The 21,877-nt window shown below is 43.3% G+C and overlaps 1 protein-coding gene across 1 annotated transcript in view; it reads left to right on the forward strand.

Moving 5' to 3' along the window:
* Positions 1-21,877, forward strand: part of CRABP1 (cellular retinoic acid binding protein 1) — a 37,680-nt gene that overhangs the window by 8,646 nt on the left and 7,157 nt on the right. Inside the window, exon 3 of the mRNA XM_056572898.1 lies at positions 5,752-5,865. Within this exon, the coding sequence (XP_056428873.1) occupies positions 5,752-5,865 (114 nt within the window). The remainder of the gene's footprint in view (positions 1-5,751; positions 5,866-21,877) is intronic.

The following is a 21,877-nucleotide window of genomic DNA, read 5'->3' on the forward strand; positions in this document are numbered from 1 at the left end:
ACAGCTTAAAATCCACTAAGAGCATGCCTCCTAACCATAGTTAAACCAAAAGATAAAAAGTGCATGCTAAAACAAAATAGTAGATTAAAAGCTTCCAATGTGCTGCAACATCCAGCTCACCCTTACAGCCCCAAGCGTCTCAGACTGGAACAGACCACTTCCAGGTAAATACGAACAAAGCAAGATGGTCCAGCGCTTTTAACGGAAAAATTTGAGGATTTATTGAACAGATCAGAATACAGGTACAAAGTGACGCGTTTCGGCTGCTAGCCTTAGTCATACAAAAGATAAGATATACTGAGGTTACTTAAATAGGAAGAGAGGGGGAGGAGCTAAGGATCAAATAATGCATATCACCTGCTGCAGGTGCATAATACTCCTCCACCCCTCAAACCTTTCTCTGCGGTGTTATAAATCAAAATATATCAGATATTGTATATCATAGTTCACATACAGAGATAAAGAATGTTTCCCCCCCAAAATGAGACCGAAAGTTGCCGGCATTGGTTCTTTAAATGAGTGTTTAGGAGAATGGGTTGATGCATATCTTCAACCCTTAGTTCCATTCATTCCAGGATACATTAAAGATACCAGGAATGTCCTATCAGCTATGCAGGGGTTAAAATGGCAGGATGACATGATGTGGCTCACAGCTGATGTCACAGCACTTTATTCAGTTATCCCACATGGTCAGGCAATTTTTTCAGTTAAATGGTTATTGCAATTGCACTCATCTTACCCTGGTGATCTGCAGGAATACAGTGGTCCCTCAACATACGATGGTAATTAGTTCCAAACGACATATCGTTTGTCGAATCCATCGTATGTTGAGGGATCCGTGCAATGTAAAGTATAGGAAGCTGTACTCACCTGTGCCCGCCGCTCCGCACCAGGTCCTCACCGCTCCCTTTGCGGTTCCAGGGGCTCCCGATGCTGTCCCGCTGCTCCGGTGTCTTCTTCGCGATCCTCCCGTGTCTTGCGCATCTTCTACAGGGTCCGGGCCTCGCTTTCTGGTGACGTTATTTTGCTGCTGCGCCGGCGCGGCGTGTGTAGTGACGTAATAACGACGCCGGAAAGCGAGGCCCTGACCCTGGAGAAGATGCGCAAGACACCGGAGGATCGCGAAGTGGACCCGGAGCATCGGGAATAGGTAAGTGAACCTGCTGGGGCACATTACACTGCTATCCGACAGCAGCTAAAGCATTTTGCGCTGTCGGATAGCAGTTAATGCGATGGCCCCGACATATAAAAGCATCGTATGTCGATGCTGACATCGACCTGCGATGGCCTCTGAGAGGCCATCGTATGTCGATTTTATCATACGATGGCCTCTGAGAGGCCATCGTATGTCGATTTTATCATATGTCGGGGCCATCGTAGGTCGGGGGGTTACTGTATATCATTCTTGCGATTGAGCATTTACTCTCGCATAACTTCTTCGTGTTTAATGAGAAGTTCTTCCTGCAGACCACCGCGACATCGATGGGTGCAAAATTTTCCCCCTCCCTCGCAAATATTTTTATGTGCTGGTGGGAGAAAGAGTATTTGTTTTCTTCTGAAAATGTATTTTCAGATTGCATTTGCTCGGACGTCGGTACATAGACGATCTACTCTTCATATGGAGGTCGGGTATGCCGACTGTGCCAGCATTTTGCGATTTTTTGAACCAGAATCATTGTAATTTAATTTTCACTTTACATCAAGACCACCTTTCTGTTAATTTTTGGGATTTAAACCTTATTGGGGATAGCACCTCAGGGAACATATATACTAAGACTTACAGAAAGGAAATTGACATTCATTTGATTTTAAAAACCACATCATGTCATCCATAACATGTAGTTAAAAATTTAAAAAAAATTCTACAAGAAGCAGAACAAATAAGTTCTACGTTGAAAAAACATTGATACAAACAATGGTCTATTGACAGGGCCCAAAATATCAGTGAACGAAGAGATCATAATACCTTAATTTTCGGTAAACATAATTTTCAGGAAGATAAGGTCACCAAGCCCATATTATTCTCCACACCCTACAGTCAGGAGTTTAAACACATCTGTTCCATTATACACAAATTCTTGCCCATGGTAATACATGATTCTGCATATAAAGGGGTATTTGAAGGTGGATACATGTGTGTCTCTAGACAGGCTAGGACAATAGGACAGAGAGTATCTCCAAGCTTATATAGTGATAAAATTAAGAAACCTAACACTTGGCTTAATACTGTGGGTAATTTCAAATGCGGACATACTCGCTGCATTTGTTGCTCAGTTATGAAAATCAAGGTTCATTTACCTCTTGTGTCTCCAGAGAAACATTCGCAGTGAAACAGTTCATTAACTGTAACAATGCGAATGTTATCTATTTAATTACATGTCAAGAATATTGCGTACAGTATGTGGGATGTACGACTAATACACTCAAAACCTGAATCAGAAAACATTTGTCAGACATACCCCATTTTTTCTCCCGTCATGTCTCTATGGCAACGAGACATTGTGCCGAGAAACATGACGGAAAGTTTTCTACACTTCATGTACAGGGCATTGAGAAAGTTGTCCCACCGGTCAGAGGAGGTAATGCTAAACAAAAATTATTGAATAGGGAAATTTTCTGGATTATAAAATTAAAAACTAGATTTCCGAACGGTCTCAATCGTAGGCAGGACGTTATCCTGCACTATTGAGACATATATAGTGTTTAGAATATACTAATACAGGATGTGTAACACAAATATCAATTACATATCCTGCACTATAGAGATATACATTGAGTCTAAAACATTTTTATACAGGATGTATAATACAAATATTACTTAATTTCACACTAACTAATATATTATATGCAATGGATATATCTTGTAACTATCCTTTCTAGTTGCTAGTAACTACAGCCTAATTTTGTACTATTTGGATAAGCGACAACATTTCCAGGCCTACATCTATAATAAAAAAAAATAAAAAATATTTTTAGGTTTTCATTATTACACCATATCTTATATGTTTAATATAGCCCATTATATGCTGTTGCTTACCATTTAAGTGGCTAAACTAAATGTTTACTTTTGTTTTTTTTTCTTTACTTGTTGTTTTTATGCATTTTTTTTTCTCTGTGTGTGAACTATGCTATACAATATCTGATATATTTTGATTGATAACCCCAGAGAAAGGTTTGAGGGAGTATTATGCACCTGCAGCAGGTGATATGCATTATTCGATCCTTAGCTCCTCCCCCTCTCTTCCTATTTAAGTAACCTCAGTATATCTTATCTTTTGTATGACTAAGGCTGTGAAATAGCAGCCGAAACGTGTCACTTTGTCTGTACCTGTATTCTGATCTGTTCAATAAATCCTAGAATTTTACCGTTAAAAGCGCTGGACCATCTTGCTTTGTTTAAATTAAAAGCTCAAACAAAGGGTGTATCACCAAGCCTCCATTAGCAGCATAGCCAGCATGTTAGCAGCTAGACATCAGGAAGTCCATTAGTAAATGAAGTCAGGATGAAATTAAGTCAAATGAAGTATCACCAGCACTGAAGCTAGTCAGTGCTGAACTTAAATAGACACACCCTAAAGGCTATTGGCTAACAGAGGCTGAGGCTGAAAAAGCCAGAGACATTAACTATTCCCTGACCAGGGAACATAAAACTGTTCACACACAGCAAATCCAATAGTGTGCCGAGTGGGCTTGTTCTGCTTATACAAGTCTTAATATCTGAGGTTTTAGCATGTACTCTATTGTGCAATAGCTACATGTAGAGTTTGTTTTGACTGGGACACAGCTAATACCTATAGTGTGTAAGCAGGCTGTATAATGTAAGATGTCTGTTAGAATTTATGTTATTATATGTATAGTCATTTATGGTGTGGCAGTTTATAGTAATACTAGCTGAGTACCCGGCGTTGCCCGGTTTTTCCTTCCTCATCCTTGTTGGGGAGGAAAATCAACAAAGGAGGAAGCATTTAACTTCATATCCCATCCCCATATATTGTTGTCATATCCCAAGCCCATATCCCGTCCTCATACCCCGACCTCCTATCCTGTCCTCCTATCTCGACCTCCTATACCGACCTCCATTCCCATCCTCCTATCTCGACCTCCTATCCCGACTTCCTATCCCATCATCCTATCCCGTCCTCCTTAATTTGACCTCCTATCTCGACCTCCTATCCGGTCCTCCTATCCCGACCTCCTAGTTGCCAATAGCAACCAATCAGATTACTTCTTTCATTTTGCAGAGGCCTTGTTAAAAATGAAAGAAGCGAGTGGATTGGTTGCTATGGGCAACTGTTCTTCTGGACAGATTTTGATAAATCTCCCCCATTGAGTTTTATATATATATATATATATATATATATATATATAGATTAGGATTTTTGCATATTTTACACAATATATTATTTAGCTTCGGTTCTGCACCCAGAAGGGCCCTGTGACATACTGATTGGATACTATTTTATTAACATTTTTAATACATCTTTTTTAAATTTTCGTACTTTTTATAGTGTATTTATCTATGTCCATATCCTTGAGCCCCATTATCTATATTTTCTCTATTATTCATGTTTTCAGCTATTAGGGTATTAGAGCATTGATGGTGAGCTCGGAACTGTCCCACTATCAGGGGTCTCAAACTGGTGGCGCTCCAGATGTTGCAAAACCAACTCCCATTAAATTGTTCATTTATTTCTTCATACATTCCTTTTTAGTAGTACATGCTGGGAGGTGTTACGAACACGGCTACTTCAGTCCGGACGCAACATTTCAGGAGAACGCCCCCTTACTCATGTGTGAGTAAGGGGGGGGGTTCCCCCAAAAGGGGGTCCCATGGATGGATGGGGTCCCGTTCAGGAGATCATGAAGGCCCCAGCAGCTCAGCTACTTATCCCCTACCCACAGGATAATTCACATAAGTTAATTTTGGCTTCAGTACCCCTTTAACACTGCCCTATGCTAATCGCCGGCCGCAGCAGTGTCCCACCTTGGCCGTTGATAGGCTGAGTGGTAGTGTGATGTAAAGGGCCCGGGCTTCTTCCTGGTGCCGGGGCCAGTTAGATCATACTGACGCTCAGTCTATCACAGGCCGAGGCGGGATATTGCTGTAGCAGAGGATTAGCTCAGTGCAGTGTAACGTATTGGACCCCAGATGCTGAAAGAGGACAGGAGACAGATTCCAGCGGCATCAGGGGAGAGGCAGGAGGTAAATAAAATGTATTATTTTATTGCAGCAGCCTAAGCAGGATTCCAAAATTAAAATAACATGGGATACTAGAATATGGGGTTAATTATCCATTACTGTCTATGGAGAATGTGTTTTACAGCTGTGAAAGTGCTGATGTGCAAATGTATGAAATGGTGCAAGGCAGATATATGATAAATTTGTCTGAGCAATAAACAGCTATGGGAAATTACCTCAGCACAGCCAATTTCAAACTAAAAGGAAAAGTGGCTGTGTTAAGTGCTACGTGTTGCTGTATGGCATTGCTGATCTCAAGGAGCGGTGGTAAAAGGTGTTTACAATAATTCAGTTATTTAAGATCCAAAGTTTGTTTCTAAGAGCTTAAACTATTTGCCTTTAAAGTTTGTGGACAAAACTGTTGATGCTAATGGTGGAGGTGACAATTCCAATAGTGATTTTTATTTTCATGATAACTATTATTCATATTTTCAATGTTACTAATCATATTGCTCTTGCTTTTTATATAGCTCCTGTTTCATGACAAGTACTGTTTTTTTCTCATTTACCAGAGTTTTCCTGTTTGGGAAAAAGAAAATAAGATTTACTGTAAACAGACTCTGGTAGATGGGACAGGGCCCAAGACATACTGGACTCGGGAGCTTGTAGGAGACGAACTAATACTGGTGAGGCAATATAACAATCTGTATTTGTTTGATCTTATGAGTTAATTGGACAGCAATTTTTAGATCCATTAGGACCAAATTAACTTTTTTTCATACCCATTGTCTATATTTACAGTACCATTTAGAGGATTAACTACATTAATACATGATAACAAACCCTCAGCTGGATTTTAGTTAGAAACATAGAAGGTGTTGGCAGATATTGCCCATCTAGTCTGCCCAATATTCTGAATACTATGAATAGCCTTGTCCCTATCTTTTATGAAGAATAGCTTTATGCCTATCCTATGCATGCTTAAAGGGGTACTCCGGTGAAAACCTTTTTTCCTTTAAATCAACTGGTGGCAGAAAGTTAAACCTATTTGTAAATTACTTCTATTAAAAAATCTTAATCCTTCCTGTACTTATTAGCTGCTGAATGCTTTCTTTTTCTTTTTAGAACACTGATGGCATCACGAACACAGTGCTCTCTGCTGACATATCTGTCCATTTTAGCAACCATGCATAGCAGATGCATAGCAGATGTATGCTAAGGGCAGCATGGTGGCTCAGTGGTTAGCACTGCTGCCTTGCAGTGCTGGGGACTTGGGTTCAAATCCCACTAAGGACAACAATAAATAAAGTATTATTATTATAATAACGTCAGCAGAGAGAACTGTGTTTGTGATGTCATCAAAGAGCATTCCAAAAAGAAAATTATTTCCTCTGTAGTATTCAGCAGCTAATAAGTACAGGAAGGATTAAGATTATTTAACAGAAGTAATTTACAAATATGTTTAACTTTCTGCCACCAGTTGATTTAAAAGAAAAAAGGTTTTCACCGGAGTACCCCTTTAACCCCTTAAGGACTCAGCCCATTTTCAACATAAGGACGCAGCCAATATATCTTTTTTGTTTTTTCCTCCTCGCCTTCTAAAATGTATAACTCTTTTATATTTCCATTCCCAGATGCAAATGAGGGCTTGTTTTTTGCAAGATCACTTGTGCTTTGTAATGACATCACTCATGTTACCCTAAAATGGATGGTAAACTGAAAAAAAAACATTTTTGTGTAAGGAAGTTAAAACGAAAATCATAATTTAGCACATTTGGGGTGCTTTGTTTTCGGGCTGTACACCTTACAGTAAAAATCAATATAATTAAAATGATACCCATGGTTACATACTTTTCTATTATTGTACTGCTTTTAAACAATCTCAAACTTATTTGTACAAAATCAGTATGTTTAAAATTGCCCTATTTTGACCACCTCTAACTTTCTTATTTTACCGTTTTCAGGGATTTGTGAGAGCTAATTTTTTGCGCCATGATCTGTAGTTTGTTTTGGTATCAGATTTGCGTATATGTGACTTTTTGATCGCTTTTTATTAAAAATTTTTGCAGTTTGATGTGACAAAAAAGCAGAAATTTTTTACTTTGACTTTTTGACGTTTACGCCGTTTGCCGTAGGGGATCATTAATATTATATTTTTATAGTTTGGACATTTTCGCACGCAACAATACCAAATATGTTTATTATATAGTTTTTATATGCTTTCATGTATTAATATGGAGGAAAAGGGTGATTAAAAATTTTATTGGGGGAAGGGATTTTTCAATTTTTGTAAACTTTTTTTTTTTTTACATTTATTTTACACTTTTTTTGTCCCCATAGGGAACCATTTATAGCAATCATTAGATTGCTAATACTGTTCAGTGCTATGCAAAGGGCATAGCAAAGATCAGTATTATCAGCAATCTTCAGCTCTGGCCTGCTGGAAGGCAGATCAGTGAAGACGCCGGGAGATGGACGGAGGCAGGTGAGGAGACCTCCGTCCACCATCTTGGCTGATCTGATCCCCGCGGCAGTGCCGCTGGCGATCAGATCAGCCATTATAAGTGCCGCACTGCCGCAGATGCCGTGATTTGTATTGATCACGGCACCTGAAGGGTTAATGGCAGACATCAGCGCGATTGCTGATGTCCGCCATTACGGGCCGGTCAGCGGCTGCTGACAGCTGCCGGAACCCGCCGGGAATGAAGCAAGCGCATCTCCTGCGCTCGTATCACAGCCACACCGTAAATGTACGGCGATGTGCGTTAAGAGGTGCTATGCAGCGCCGTACATTTACGGCGCATGTCCTTAAGCGGTTAAAGGAGATATCCAGTGTTGAAAAAAGTATCCCCTATCCTAAGCATAGGGGATAAGTTTCAGATCACGGAGGGTCCGACCGCTGGGGCCCCCCGCAATCTCCTGTACGGGGCCCCGACAGCCCGCGGGAAGGGGGTGTGTCAGCCGCCACTTCTTGCGGTAGTCAACACGCGCTATCTGGCCAGTGAGCCAGGGTCCGTACAGGAGATCGCGGGGGGCTCCAGCGGTCGGACCCCCCGGCCATCTGAAACTTATTCCCTATCCTTAGGATACGGGATACGTTTTTCACCACTGGACTACCCCCTTTAAACTCCTTCACTGAATTTGCATTAACCACTTCTGCAGGAAGGCTATTCCATGCATTCACTACTCTCTCAGTAAAGTAATACTTCCTCATATTACTTTTAATTCAGTGCCCCTCTAGTTTAAAACTATATTCTCTTGTCGTAGTTTTTCTTGTAGTTTTAGTTCTGTGACTTCAAGATGTCTTGACTAACGCTTGCACACAAGCACAGCTTCATTCCTGTACTGACCACTCCTTGTACACCCCATGAGGGATCTACTGTTTGCAAACAATGATGCTGAGGAATGTGTCATTTTCCCCTCCTACCCCCCTTCAGATTCTACTAAAGTTGCCAGTGTGCTTCACCCCACTCCGTACAGACTGCTATGTGTGCTCCCTCTCTACACTGACAAGCATGTTTGATCTGCTCTCCATAAAGACTTGGATGCTTTATGTCCATACTAGTTATAAGCAGCAGAGTAAGCAGTGTAAAAGAGTTTCACAGACACTATAATAGGTAGGGCATTTTGAATGAAGACTATTTAGAAAGTTGCTTAGTTTTCCATTTAGGTGGAAAATAGTGTTGCTCGCGAATATTCGCAATTCGAATATTATTCGCGAATATCGCATATTCGCGAATTCGCGAATTTCGCGAATATAGCGCTATATATTCGTAATTACGAATATTCGTATTTTTTTTTTTTTTTTTTTTCTTCACAGTACACATCACAGTGATCACCCCTCTCTGCTTCCAGCTTGTGTGGTGTAAAGAAGGCTGTAATACTACTGTGTGAGACTGGCGTGCGAAAATTCGCATATGTGAAAATTAGCATATGTTAATTTTCGCATACGCGAATATTCGCATATGCGAAAATAAAACGAGAATGTGCGAATATTCGCGAATATATGACGAATATTCGTCCATATATTCGCGAATATTCGCGAATTCGAATATGGCCTATGCCGCTCAACACTAGTGGAAAATAACCTTTAAACAATTGCCACTGCAAAGGTGTCAATAGTATTTAAAGAGGAACTGTCCTTAGCTATCAAGTTGATAGACTAAAACCACTGCCAGATAGGGTGTAGCCTCTGGGTCAGTGTCATAACTTTTTTGTTTTCACGGGTTGCTTCTGTGGTGAAACAAAAAAACATGCCTGGAATAAACAAATGAGGATGAAGTGCCCAGCTATCCCAACCCACCTTCACCTCTGCAAGCAGGCGCATGCAAGCGGGTCAGATAGTATATCAGAGGAGGAAACAGTGTGTGATAATTGAATACTGGGGACGATAAGAAATACCCATAGGCACCTCAGCCTCATTTACATTATTTTTTTTCGGCACAGGAGCATCCTATGAAAACAAAAAATGTATGTCACTGACCCTGAGACTAAGCCATATCAGGTCATGGCTCACAAAAACACTAGACAAACAGCATCCTGCACTCACTGCTAAGTAACGGACGTGACACTCCTACATAGGAGGCCGGAAGAAGTGCGTATGCGCGAAACCGCCGGCAGTCGCCATTGAGGGCCCACGGATGTTCTGAAACCTGGTCCTCCGGTGTTCTCCATGTAAGAGCGTCAAGTCCGTTACTTAGCGATGAGTGCAGGAAGCTGTTTGTCTAGCGTTTTTGCAAGCTATTGAAGTCTGTCCTTATCTACTTCCTAGCACCTCCGTAGGACTGCTTGTATGTGTCGGCACCACATTCTTGCGAAGCGGTAGTCTGCACATGGATGTAAGCTCGGCAAAGAAAGGTAGTGGTGCCATCCTGACAACCTCTGTGGCTACGTATGCATATCAGGTCACAGGCTGAAGACCTTTTTACATAGCCCATTTATCGTCCGAATGAGGATTTGTAGGAACTTGTTCCGGATAATCAGCATGTGTAAAAGGGCCAGTGATCAGCCTTGTTTGTCGGCTAATCTCATCTTTTGTGTGATCAATAAAATCATCATCAGTGTCATATGGACAACATAGAGAGGGTTCTCCGCTTAGCACCTCCCGTGTCCTGGAATGTATTATTATGAAATTTGCCTGTAATACCACATTTCTTAGTGGCTAATACAGAAAAAATATTCAGCCAGCCCCAAATTTCTCTGGTGATATTTATATAATGGATATTTGAGTATGAAAGTAAAAATATGTATTGAAATATTTCATGGTGAAAGGTAGTGTAACTTATTTTATTAATGAGACTATGTAGAAGTAGCAGTGTAAAGTTATATATGATACCCATTGCTGTGTATGTCAGAGGAATCATTAAATGACATTGTACATATGCTACATTTACACTCAGCAATACAAATACACCTCATTAGTATATACTGATGAACTAGTCAGACACTACGGACAGTAACAATATCACATCACACACTTTGTTTCCTGACCAAACTCTCATTAATGTTATCCATATACAAAGAAGTCTTTGTGCTTTTTGCTCATTAAAACCTTGGTCTGAAATATTGTTTCCTCTCCAAAATTGCCTTTATTATCATTTTTTCCTAATTATAAAATTTATGTTCACATCTTTTTCACTTACCACCAACCCAAATTCACTTGCACTTCTGCCAAAAGTCACCGAACAAATCTGTCTCCAGGGCAGGAAGAGTTCAGTGAGCATGGGTAACAGGCAAAAGATCAGGACAGACAACAACAAAGAGAATGTTTAAGAAAAGCCAGGCACCTTCCCATAGTTCTCTTAACCCCTTAAGGACTGAGCCCTTTTTCACCTTAAGGACTCGGCCATTTTTTGCAAATCTGACCACTGTCACTTTAAACATTAATAACTCTGGAATGCTTTTAGTTATCATTCTGATTCCGAGATTGTTTTTTCGTGACATATTCTACTTTAACGTAGTGGTAAAAATTTTTGGTAACTTACATCCTTTCTTGGTGAAAAATCCCAAAATTTGATGAAAAATTTGAAAATTTTGCATTTTTCTAACTTTGAAGCTCTCTGCTTGTAAGGAAAATGGATATTCCAAATATTTTTTTTTTGGATTCACATATACAATATGTCTTCTTTATATTTGCAACATAAAATTGATGAGTTTTTACTTTTGGAAGACACCAGAGGGCTTCAAAGTTCCGCAGCAATTTTCACATTTTTCACAAAATTTGGAAACTCGCTTTTTTTCAGGGACCAGTTCAGGTTTGAAGTGAATTTGAAGGGTCTTCATATTAGAAATACCCCATAAATGACCCCATTATAAAAACTGCACCCCCGAAAGTATTCAAAATGACATTCAGTAAGCGTTTTAACCCTTTACGGGTTTCACAGGAATAGCAGCAAAGTGAAGGAGAAAATTCACAATCTTAATTTTTTACACTCGCATGTTCTTGTAGACCCAATTTTTGAATTTTTGCAAGGGGTAAAAAGGAGAAAATTTTTACTTGTATTTGAAACCCAATTTTTCTTGAGTAAGCACATACCTCATATGTCTATGTAAAGTGTTCGGCGGGCGCAGTAGAGGGCTCAGAAGGGAAGGAGCGTCAAATGGTTTTTGGGGGGCATGTCACCTTTAGGAAGCCCCTATGGTGCCAGAACAGCAAAAAACCCCACATGGCATACCATTTTGGAAACTAGACCCCTCGGGGAACGTAACAAGGGGTAATGTGAACCTTAATACCCCACAGGTGATTCACGACTTTTGCATATGTAAAAAAAAATTAAAAATTTTTTACCTAAAATGCTTGGTTTCCCTAAAGTTTTACATTTTTAAAAAGGGTAATAGCAGAAAATACCCCCCAAAATTTGAAGCCCAATTTCTCCCGATTCAGAAAACACCCCATATGGGGGTGAAAAGTGCTCTGCTGGCGCACTACAGGTCTCAGAAGAGAAGGAGTCACATTTGGCTTTTTTGAAGGAAATTTTGCTCTGGGGGCATGCCACATTTAGGAAGCCCCTATGGTGCCAGGACAGCAAAAAAAAAACACATGGCATACCATTTTGGAAACTAGACCCCTCAGGGAATGTAACAAGGGGTAAAGTGAACCGTAATACCTACAGGTGTTTCACGAATTTTGCATATGTAAAAAAAAAATAAAAAAATGTACCTAAAATGCTTGGTTTCCCCAAAAATTAACATTTATACAAAGGGTTAAAGCAGAAAATACCCCCCAAAATTTGAAGCCCAATTTCTCCCGATTCAGAAAACACCCCATATGGGGGTGAAAAGTGCTCTGCTGGCGCACTACAGGTCTCAGAAGGGAAGGAGTCACATTTGGCTTTTTGAAAGCAAATTTTGCTCTGGGGGCATGCCGCATTTAGGAAGCCCCTATGGTGCCAGGACCGCAAAAAAAGCCCACATGGCATACCATTTTGGAAACTAGAGCCCTCGGGGAATGTAACAAGGTGTTAAGTGAACCTTAATACCCCACAGGCGTTTCACGACTATTGCATATGTAAAAAAAATTTAAAAAAATTACCGAAAATGCTTCTTTTCCCAAAAACTTTAAATTTTTAAAAAGGGTAAAAGCAGAAAATACCCCCCAAAATTTGAAGCCCAATTTCTCCCGAGTACGGCGATACCCCATATGTGACCCTTAACTGTTGCCTTGAAATACGACAGGGCTCCAAAGTGAGAGCGCCATGCGCATTTGAGGCCTAAATTAGGGATTGCATAGGGGTGGACATAGGGGTATTCTACGCCAGTGATTCCCAAACAGGGTGCCTCCAGCTGTTGCAAAACTCCCAGCATGCCTGGACAGTCAACGGCTGTCCGACAATACTGGGAGTTGTTGTTTTGCAACAGCTGGAGGCTCCGTTTTGGAAACAGTGGCGTACCAGACGCTTTAATTTTTATTGGGGAGGGGAGGGGGGCTGTGTAGGGGTATGTGTATATGTAGTGTTTTTTTACTTTTTATTTTATTTTCTGTGTTAGTGTAGTGTAGTGTTTTTAGGGTACAGTCGCACGGGCGGGGGTTCACAGTAGTTTCTCGCTGGCAGTTTGAGCTGTTGCAGAAAATTTGCTGCAGCTCAAACTTGCAGCCCGATACTTACTGTAAGCCTCCGCCCATGTGAGTGTACCCTGTACATTCACATTGGGGGGGACCTCCAGCTGTTGCAAAACTACAACTCCCAGCATGCGCTGACAGACTGTACATGCTGAGAGTTTTAGTTTTGCAACAGCTGTAGGCACACTGGTTATGTATCACGGAATTTGTGACCTTACTCAGTGTTTCAAAACCAGTGTGCCTCCAGCTGTTGCAAAACTACAACTCCCAGCATGTACGGTGCATGGTGTAAGGTGACTGCTGGGAGTTGTAGTTTGCAACAGCTGGAGGCACACCGGTCGTGAAACACTGAGTTAGGTAAAAAAAAAAACTCTAAGTTTCACAACCAGTGTGCCTTCAGCTGTTGCAAAACTACAACTCTCAGCAGTCACCGACAGCCAACGGGCATGCTGGGAGTTGTAGTTATGCAACCAGCAGATGCACCACTACAACTCCCAGCATGCACTTTAGCTGTTTGTGCAAGCTGGGAGTTGTAGTTATACAACAGCTGAAGGTACACTTTTCCATAGAAAAAATGTGCCTGCAGCTGTTGCAAAACCATAAGTCCCAGCATGCCCATAAGGGAATGCTGGGAGTTGTGGTGGTCTGCCTCCTGCTGTTGCATAACTACAGCTCCCAGCATGCCCTTTTTGCATGCTGGGAGCTGTTGCTAAGCAACAGCAGGAGGCTGTCACTCACCTCCTGCTGCTGCTCCATCGCTGGACTGTCCCTCGCCGCCGCCGTCGCTCCTGGGGCCCCGATCCCAACATTTACGCCGGGGATCGGGGTCCCCAGCACCCGGGGTCGTCTTCCCGCACCCGCTCACGTCCTCCGGAAGAGGGGCGGAGCGGGTGCGGGAGTGACACCCGCAGCAGGCGCCCTGATTGGTCGGCCGGTAATCCGGCCGACGAATCAGGGCGATCGTGAGGTGGCACCAGTGCCACCTCACCCCTGCAGGCTCTGGCTGTTCGGGGCCGTCAGAGATGGCCCCGAACAGCCAGTAATTCCGGGTCACCGGGTCACTGGAGACCCGATTGACCCGGAATCGCCGCAGATCGCTGGACTGAATTGTCCAGCGATCTGCGGCGATCGCCGACATGGGGGGGCATAATGACCCCCCTGGGCGATATGCCGGGATGCCTGCTGAACGATTTTAGCAGGCATCCGGCTCCGGTCCCCAACCGGCTAGCGGTGGGGACCGGAATTCCCACGGGCGTATGGATACGCCCTGCGTCCTTAAGGACTCGGGATGCAGGGCGTATCCATACGCCCTGCGTCCTTAAGAGGTTAAAGGGGTACTCCGGAAGGAATTATTTTATTTAAATCAACTGATGCCAGAAAATTAAACAGATTTGTAAATTACTTTGATTAAAAAATCTTACTCCTTCCAGTACTTATTAGCTGCTGAATACTACAGTGGAAATTATTTTCTTTTCGGAACACAGTGCTCTCTGCTGACATCTCTGTCCATTTTAGGAACTGTCCAGAGCAGCATATGTTTTCCATGGGAATTTTCTCCTACTCTGGACAGTTCTTAAAATGTACAGAGGTGTCAGCAGAGAGCACTGTGTTCCAAAAAGAAAAGAATTTCCTCTGTAGTATTCAGCAGCTAATAAGTACTGGAAGGATTAAGATTTTTTAATAGAAGCAATTTACAAATCTGTTTAACTGTCTGGCACCAGTTGATAAAAAACAAAAAGTTTTCCACCAGAGTACCCCTTTAAGCCCTACAGGACCCATGACGTAACATTACGTCCCGACACCCTGGGTCTTAAGGACCAAGGACGTACAGTTACGTCATGGGCAGTTCTGGTCCCCGCCGTGCACCGGGTGGGGATCGGATCGGGATGCCTGCTGAAATCATTCCATCATGTCATTAGACCCCCCCATGTTGGCGATCGCCGCAAATCGCATGTGAATTCACACATGCGATTTGCGGCTATTCCGGTGATGCGGGTCACATGTGACCCGCTGACCCGGAGATACAAGGTGATCGGGGGTGTATGATACACCCCCTATCACCCACTGTATGTATGGGGAGGTGGCGATTTCGCCACCCCCCCCCCCAGGATCGCTGCTATTGGCTGGACGATCGTCCAGCCAATAGCAGCCGGCAGGGGAGGAGTTAACAGCATCCTCCTGCAGCTCCCGCGGCTGGCTGGGTTCAGTCAGCGGTCAGAGCTGCTGGAGGAAGCCGGGGACCCCCCCTCTGCCGAGATCGGAGCCCCCAGAGAAGAAAAGAAGCCCCCCATAGATCAGGGAAAGCATACAGCCCAGGGAAAGGTAGGATAAATAGTAAAAAATAAAGTTAAAAAAAGTAAAAAAAATTCCCCCCCCCCCCGACCCCCTAATAGGTCTCCAAGGGTCTTCTGCAGTTTTTCAGTGTGACCCGGGCCCTATTAGGGGTTCAGGGCGCTGCATTAGCCCCCCCATTTTTTTTTGGCTGCAGCATTTTTCCCCCCCGTAGTATACACCAAGCACACACACAGTACATAACCCCCCCCCACACACACACACACCCCCCGCCGCCACCCCCCCCCCCCACCCGCCACCGTAGAAAAAAGGCGATGGCTCGCCGGGCATTTTCGGTAGCGGAGGCATACGCTTTTCTTGCTTCCGACTCCGAATCTGTCAGTGAGGACGATGAAGATCCAACATTTCTGTGTTCTTCATCATCCTCCTCATAATCTAGTAGTGATGATGAGCCCCCTGCACGGCGGCGGAGAAGCCGCCAGGCGAGGCCACGCACCCCCCATGATAGTGGCCCAGTGGCCGACACTAGTGCGAGTGGTGATACCGGTGGGAGTCCGACCCCCCAGACAAGTTTACCGGAGCCTCCTTCCGGTGAACCTGTCTGGAGACCCCCAGAGGGTTATCAGCTACGGGTTCCGGAGTTTGTTGGCGACTCCAGAATCCGGATTGACAATTCTGGATTCACTGAAATTTACTATTTCAGTTATTTTTTCAGTGACAATTTTGTCAATCACATGGTGGAGCAGACGATTCTGTACGCCAGGCAGTTCATCGCCCACCACCCTGATGCTTTTTTGGCCAGATCTAATGAATGGTGCGCCATTGATGCAGCAGAAATGAGGACATTTTGGGGCCTCTTGCTGCATATGGGCCTGGTCAAAAACCCAGTGTCAGACAGTACTGGAGCGGGGACATCCTATACCAGACCCCGCTTTACAGTATGGTCATGACACGGAGGCGGTTCGAGGCCATTTGGAAATGCCTGCATTATGCAGATAATGAGGCATGTCCACCCCGAAGTGATCCCACCTATGACCGGCTTTACAAAGTGAGGCCGGTCATCGATCACTTAGGGGCCAAATTCTTGGAGGCCTATGTACCCCTCAGGGAGCTCTCGGTTGATGAGTCTCTTATAAGTTTTAAGGGGAGACTCATCTTTCGCCAGTGTATTCCCTCGAAGCGGGCGCGGTATGGCGTGAAGCTCTATAAACTTTGTGAGAGTACCTCCGGGTACACTCTCAAGTTTAGAGTGTATGAGGGACGAGATTCCCCTATTGAACCCCCAGATTGTTCCCCCACTCTGGGTGTTAGCGGGAAAATCGTTTGGGAGCTTGTGCACCCATTGCTGGATAAGGGTTACCACGTGTACATGGTCAACTTTTATACCAGCATCCCTCTCTTCACATCCCTTGCTGCCAGGTCCACGTCCGCTTGTGGGACCGTGCGGAAAAACCAGAGAGGCCTCCCTCTAAATTTTGTTAAGACACCTATTCCCAAGGGTGAGTCCCGTGCCCTTGCCCATGAAAACCTGTTGCTGGTCAAGTATAAGGATAAGAGGGATGTCCTTATGCTGACCACTATTCATGGCAATGGCAGCTCACCTGTCCCTGTGTGAGGTACCACAACACCGGTCCTCAAGCCCGATTGTATTCTGGACTACAATCGGTATATGGGGGGAGTTGATCTTTCTGATCAAGTCCTCAAGCCATATAACGCCATGCGGAAAACACGGGTATGGTACAAGAAAGTTGCGGTCTACATGGTACAGCTTGCCATGTACAACTCTTTTGTACTGTCCCAGTACGCTGGCAAAACAGGGACATTCCTCCAGTTCCAAGAAGAAGTTCTAAAGGTCCTGATCTTTGGCGACTGGGAAAGAGCAGGCCGGACTTCCCAAGGAACTGAAGTAATAGGTGCCAGGATCGTCCCAGGCCAACACTTTCCAGGTGAGGTCCCCCACACTGGAAAGAAGGGACGAGCCCAGAAAAGATGCAGAGTGTGTTACAAGAGGGGTATTCGGAAGGACACCACCACTCAATGTGACACTTGCCCAGATAATCCGGGCCTCTGCATTAGGGATTGCTTCAGGGAGTATCACACTTCCATGGAGTTCTAAATTTTCCCTCTTCATTTAAATTTTCCACAATTTGACCCAAATGTACCAAGTCCAGAGTACATTCCAAGTTTTAACCCCATAAAACCACTAAATTGCCCAAAAGAATATTTAATCCCCCCCAAAAAAAACAAAAAACTGATAAGACCTCTGGGGGTATTTTTTTTTTTTTATAAAAAATGGGTCATGGGTCACTGAGTCACTATCATCAGAGACTTTTTATGTTGCCTCAAATGTGCAGCGCTCTCTCTCCACCTAAGCGGGGTGTGCATTTGAGGCAACAAGTTAGGGACGGCAACACATATCACATTCCAGAATGACAAATCAGAGCATAGGGTTTGGGGCGGGCATATTTTTTTGTTTTGGCTATGCTCTGGGTCATCATTCTGGGAACATAATCTGTTTTATAATTTTATGTCCCACTGTACCCCATTTTAGTTACTTAGTGTACCCCAGTTATTTACCCCATGTAATGCCCCTTGAGGGGGGGTCTCACTGTTCTGGCTCCATAGGAGAAAGCCAAAGCTCAAGGTCCCTGACTGATCTCCGGCACCTCTGAGACCGGTGTGCACGCTGTTTACGCCCAGACTTGAGGTATGTCCTTACTCCAAAGAAATGTATTTACACATTTACAATGACATTTTCTCCTTTTACCACTTGTGAAAATGAAAAATTTGGGGTAACCCCAGCATTTTAGTATAAAAAAATCAAATTTTTCATTTTCACATCCCACTTCATGAATATTTATCAAACACATGTGGGGTGTTAAGGCTCTCCCCTTGTCGCTCCTTCCCTTCTGAGCCCTCTACTGCACCTGCCGAACACTTTACATAGACATATGAGGTATGTGCTTACTCGAGAGAAATTGGGCTACAAATACAAGTATACATTTTCTCCTTTTACCCCTTGTAAAAATTCAAAAATTGGGTCTACAAGAACATGCAAGTGTAAAAAATTAAGATTGTGAATTTTCTCCTTCACTTTGCTGCTATTCCTGTGAAACACCTAAAGGGTTAAAACGCTGACTGAATGTCATTTTGAAAACTTTGGGGGGTGCAGTTTTTATAATGGGATCTTTTATGGGGTATTTCTAATATGAAGACCCTTCAAATCCACTTCAAACCTGAACTGGTCTCTGAAAAATAGTTAGTTTGAAAATTTTGTGAAAAATTTGAAAATTGCTGCTGAACTTTGAAGCCCTCTGGTGTCTTCCAAAAGTAAAAACACATCAATTTTATGATGCAAACATAAAGTAGACATATTGGAAATGTGAATAAAAAACAAAATTTATTTGGAATATCCATTTTCCTTACAAGCAAGAGCTTCAAAGTTAGGAAAATGCTAAATTTTCAATTTTTTCATCAAATTTTGGATTTTTCACCAAGAAAGAATGCAAGTATCAACAAAATTTACCACCATGTTTAAGTAGAATATGTCACGAAAAAACTATCTCGGAATCAGAATGATAACTAAAAGCATTCCAGAGTTATCAATGTTTAAAGTGACAGTGGTCAGATGTTCAAAAAACGCTCTGGTCCTAAGGTGTAAAGTGGCCTGGTCCTTAAGGGGTTAAAGGGGTACTTGGCCCCTGGACATCTTATCCCCTATCCAAAGGATACAGTTGTTTTCCACCGGAGTACCCCTTTAATGGTGTTTAAAGGAAAACGGTCACCCGTTTACCCGCACTATAATCCGATACACCGGGTTATAGTGAGGGTGAACAGGAGACCGATGCGGGGTCTTGGACTGCTATACCTACCTGCAGTCCGGAGCCCAGATCCCCCGAAAGTCCCCCTCTTCCAGCGCTGACTTGTGCTTTGAGGCGGGCCCGCCGGCTAGATTTAAATATTCATAAGCGTTGGTAATGTGAGCGCTATGTAAGCACGAGCGCTCACGTGACCAGCGCCTCAAAGCACAAGTCAGCGCTGGAAGAGGGGGACCTTTGCAGGATCGGGGTTCCCAGACTGCAGGTAGGTATAGCAGTCAGAGACCTCGCATCGGTCTCCTGTTCACCCACACTATAACCCGGTGTATCGGGTTATAGTGCGGGTAAACGGGTGACCGTTTTCCTTTAAAGGGAAACTGAGCTGGTTTACCCACACTAAACCCAATACAAATGGTTATAGTGCAGGTGAACCTGAGTAAAACTATGCATCACTTACAAAAATGGGTGTTCCAGTTGCAGAGTTATAGCCCCTGTTGCTAGTAAACTAATCTGGTCTATTGCTCAATGGAGGTGGGAGCTGACTTTACAAGCTTTCCTGTCTCCCTCCTCCACACACCCATATGCCCACCCACATCTATTGAATATGCATAAATCTTTACTGTCACATCCTGATGACATGAGAGCCCGTGCCCACATGAGCACTCTCTGCTAGAATAGCAGAACGCTCACATAGACATAGGCTCTCACATCATTAGGATGTGAGAGTGAAGATAATCATGCATGCATGATTGTGATTGTGTTACAATGCCCCAGGCAAACTGTGCTAGAGATCTTGTGGTGCGCACATGGGATCTTGCAGCATGTAAGGGCCATGTGCTTAGGGTGACAATAATGAATATTTATGAAGTGCATGTGATAAGAAAAAGCAGACAGCCATACCAGTGCACAAGGGCACCAAGTTGTGAGACAGTGACAGGAATGATGGTCGGGGATCTCTATATTTTCCAAAGGTACCTGTCATATGTATGAACCAGGTATAAGGAGGCACACATCTTATCGGGGAAAGTTGAGTAAGATATGGGAAATCCAAGATTATATGCAATAGCTAGCTGCTACGAAATCTGTGTTAAAGTCAATTTTTGGGCCTGGATTTTTATGGACTTAAAGGCAGGTTAGTAGTGGGGTCTTTCATCCCCTTTCTGGCTAGTTCAGGATTTCAATGTGACCAAAAATCAGCACAGCTGCCGTAGAAATCTGGTCTGTGGGCATTAAAAGAAGGTGAAACTCAGTCTGCAGGCTGAGGCTGCAAGGAACCTGTACCTGGTAGGAATTGGAGTCCTGAGATTTGTGTATAGACTTTGTACAAGAGTTATGCATTTATTTCCTGGGTTGCAGAGACAGTGAAGCTTCAGTAAGAAGCTATTAAAGCAACTGACACAAGTCAGGATACAACAAGAAACCCAACAAGCCCTTACCCAGGCCATACTACAGCAACAAGCAAATGAGGCAAAAAGACTGTTAGTGGAAAAAAGCGGCCACTCTGATTTCAGTTAATGGCAGGAGAAAGCTCTGGCATACAAGGGACACGAGGTGTGCAACCTCCCATAAGAGCTGGAATGCAAGCTTTACTCCAGAGGATGAAACCAACAGATGCTGTGGAGGCCTATCTCATGACCTTTGAGAAAGTCCTGGAAAGTGAGAAGTTACCAGAGGAACAGTGGACAGATGAAGTGGCCTTATTCTTGACTGGAGTCACAAAAGGAGTACTACACCTTGAGTAAAATGGCTACAGCCTGAGGAAACAACCCCAGGCCCAATTGCGGAAAGAGCAGTCTTGAATAAATGTAGGATCCAGCACTGGGTTGGACAAGCTGGGCCTACAGATGATGACAAGCTTGTGAGCCTTGTGGACAGGTACAGTGCCAGCGAGTAGATAGCCAATGCATTTTCCAGATGTGCCAGCACCAGGGACAAGTCATCCAAGTTGCTTGGTAAGATTGTTCCAATTTATAAGGGATAAGAAATGTCATAAAGGGGATGACTCAGAGAGGAAGCAGTTAGGCCCAGACCCAGTGGGATATTTAGAGCCGCATACCGTGTTGGTGATGCCAAGAGTTTGGGCATATAGTTGCAAATTGTCCCCAGACAACTGACAATGCAATGAATGCAACATTTTCAGACGTATATCTCTATTTGCACTACCAGTTCTTGCCGCAGAGACTATGGCAGAGACTGAGCCTCGGGCATATTATGTCCACAAGAGGTTATGCTGTGCTGGCTCTGCTGTACTTTGTGACCTTAAAGGGGTACTCTGGTGAAAACCTTTTTTCTTTTAAATCAATTGGTGGCAGAAAGTTAAACCTATTTGTAAATTACTTCTATTAAAAAATCTTAATCCTTCCAGTACTTATTAGCTGCTGAATGCTACAGAGAAAATTCCTTTCTTTTTGGAACACTGATGACATCACGAGTACAGTGCTCTCTGCTGACATCTCTGTCCATTTTAGCAACCATCCATAGCAGATGTATGCTAAGGGCAGCATGGTGGCTCAGTGGTTAGAACTGCTG

The sequence above is a fragment of the Hyla sarda genome, chromosome 4 (genome assembly GCF_029499605.1).
Source record: "Hyla sarda isolate aHylSar1 chromosome 4, aHylSar1.hap1, whole genome shotgun sequence".
Lineage (NCBI taxonomy): Eukaryota > Metazoa > Chordata > Amphibia > Anura > Hylidae > Hyla > Hyla sarda.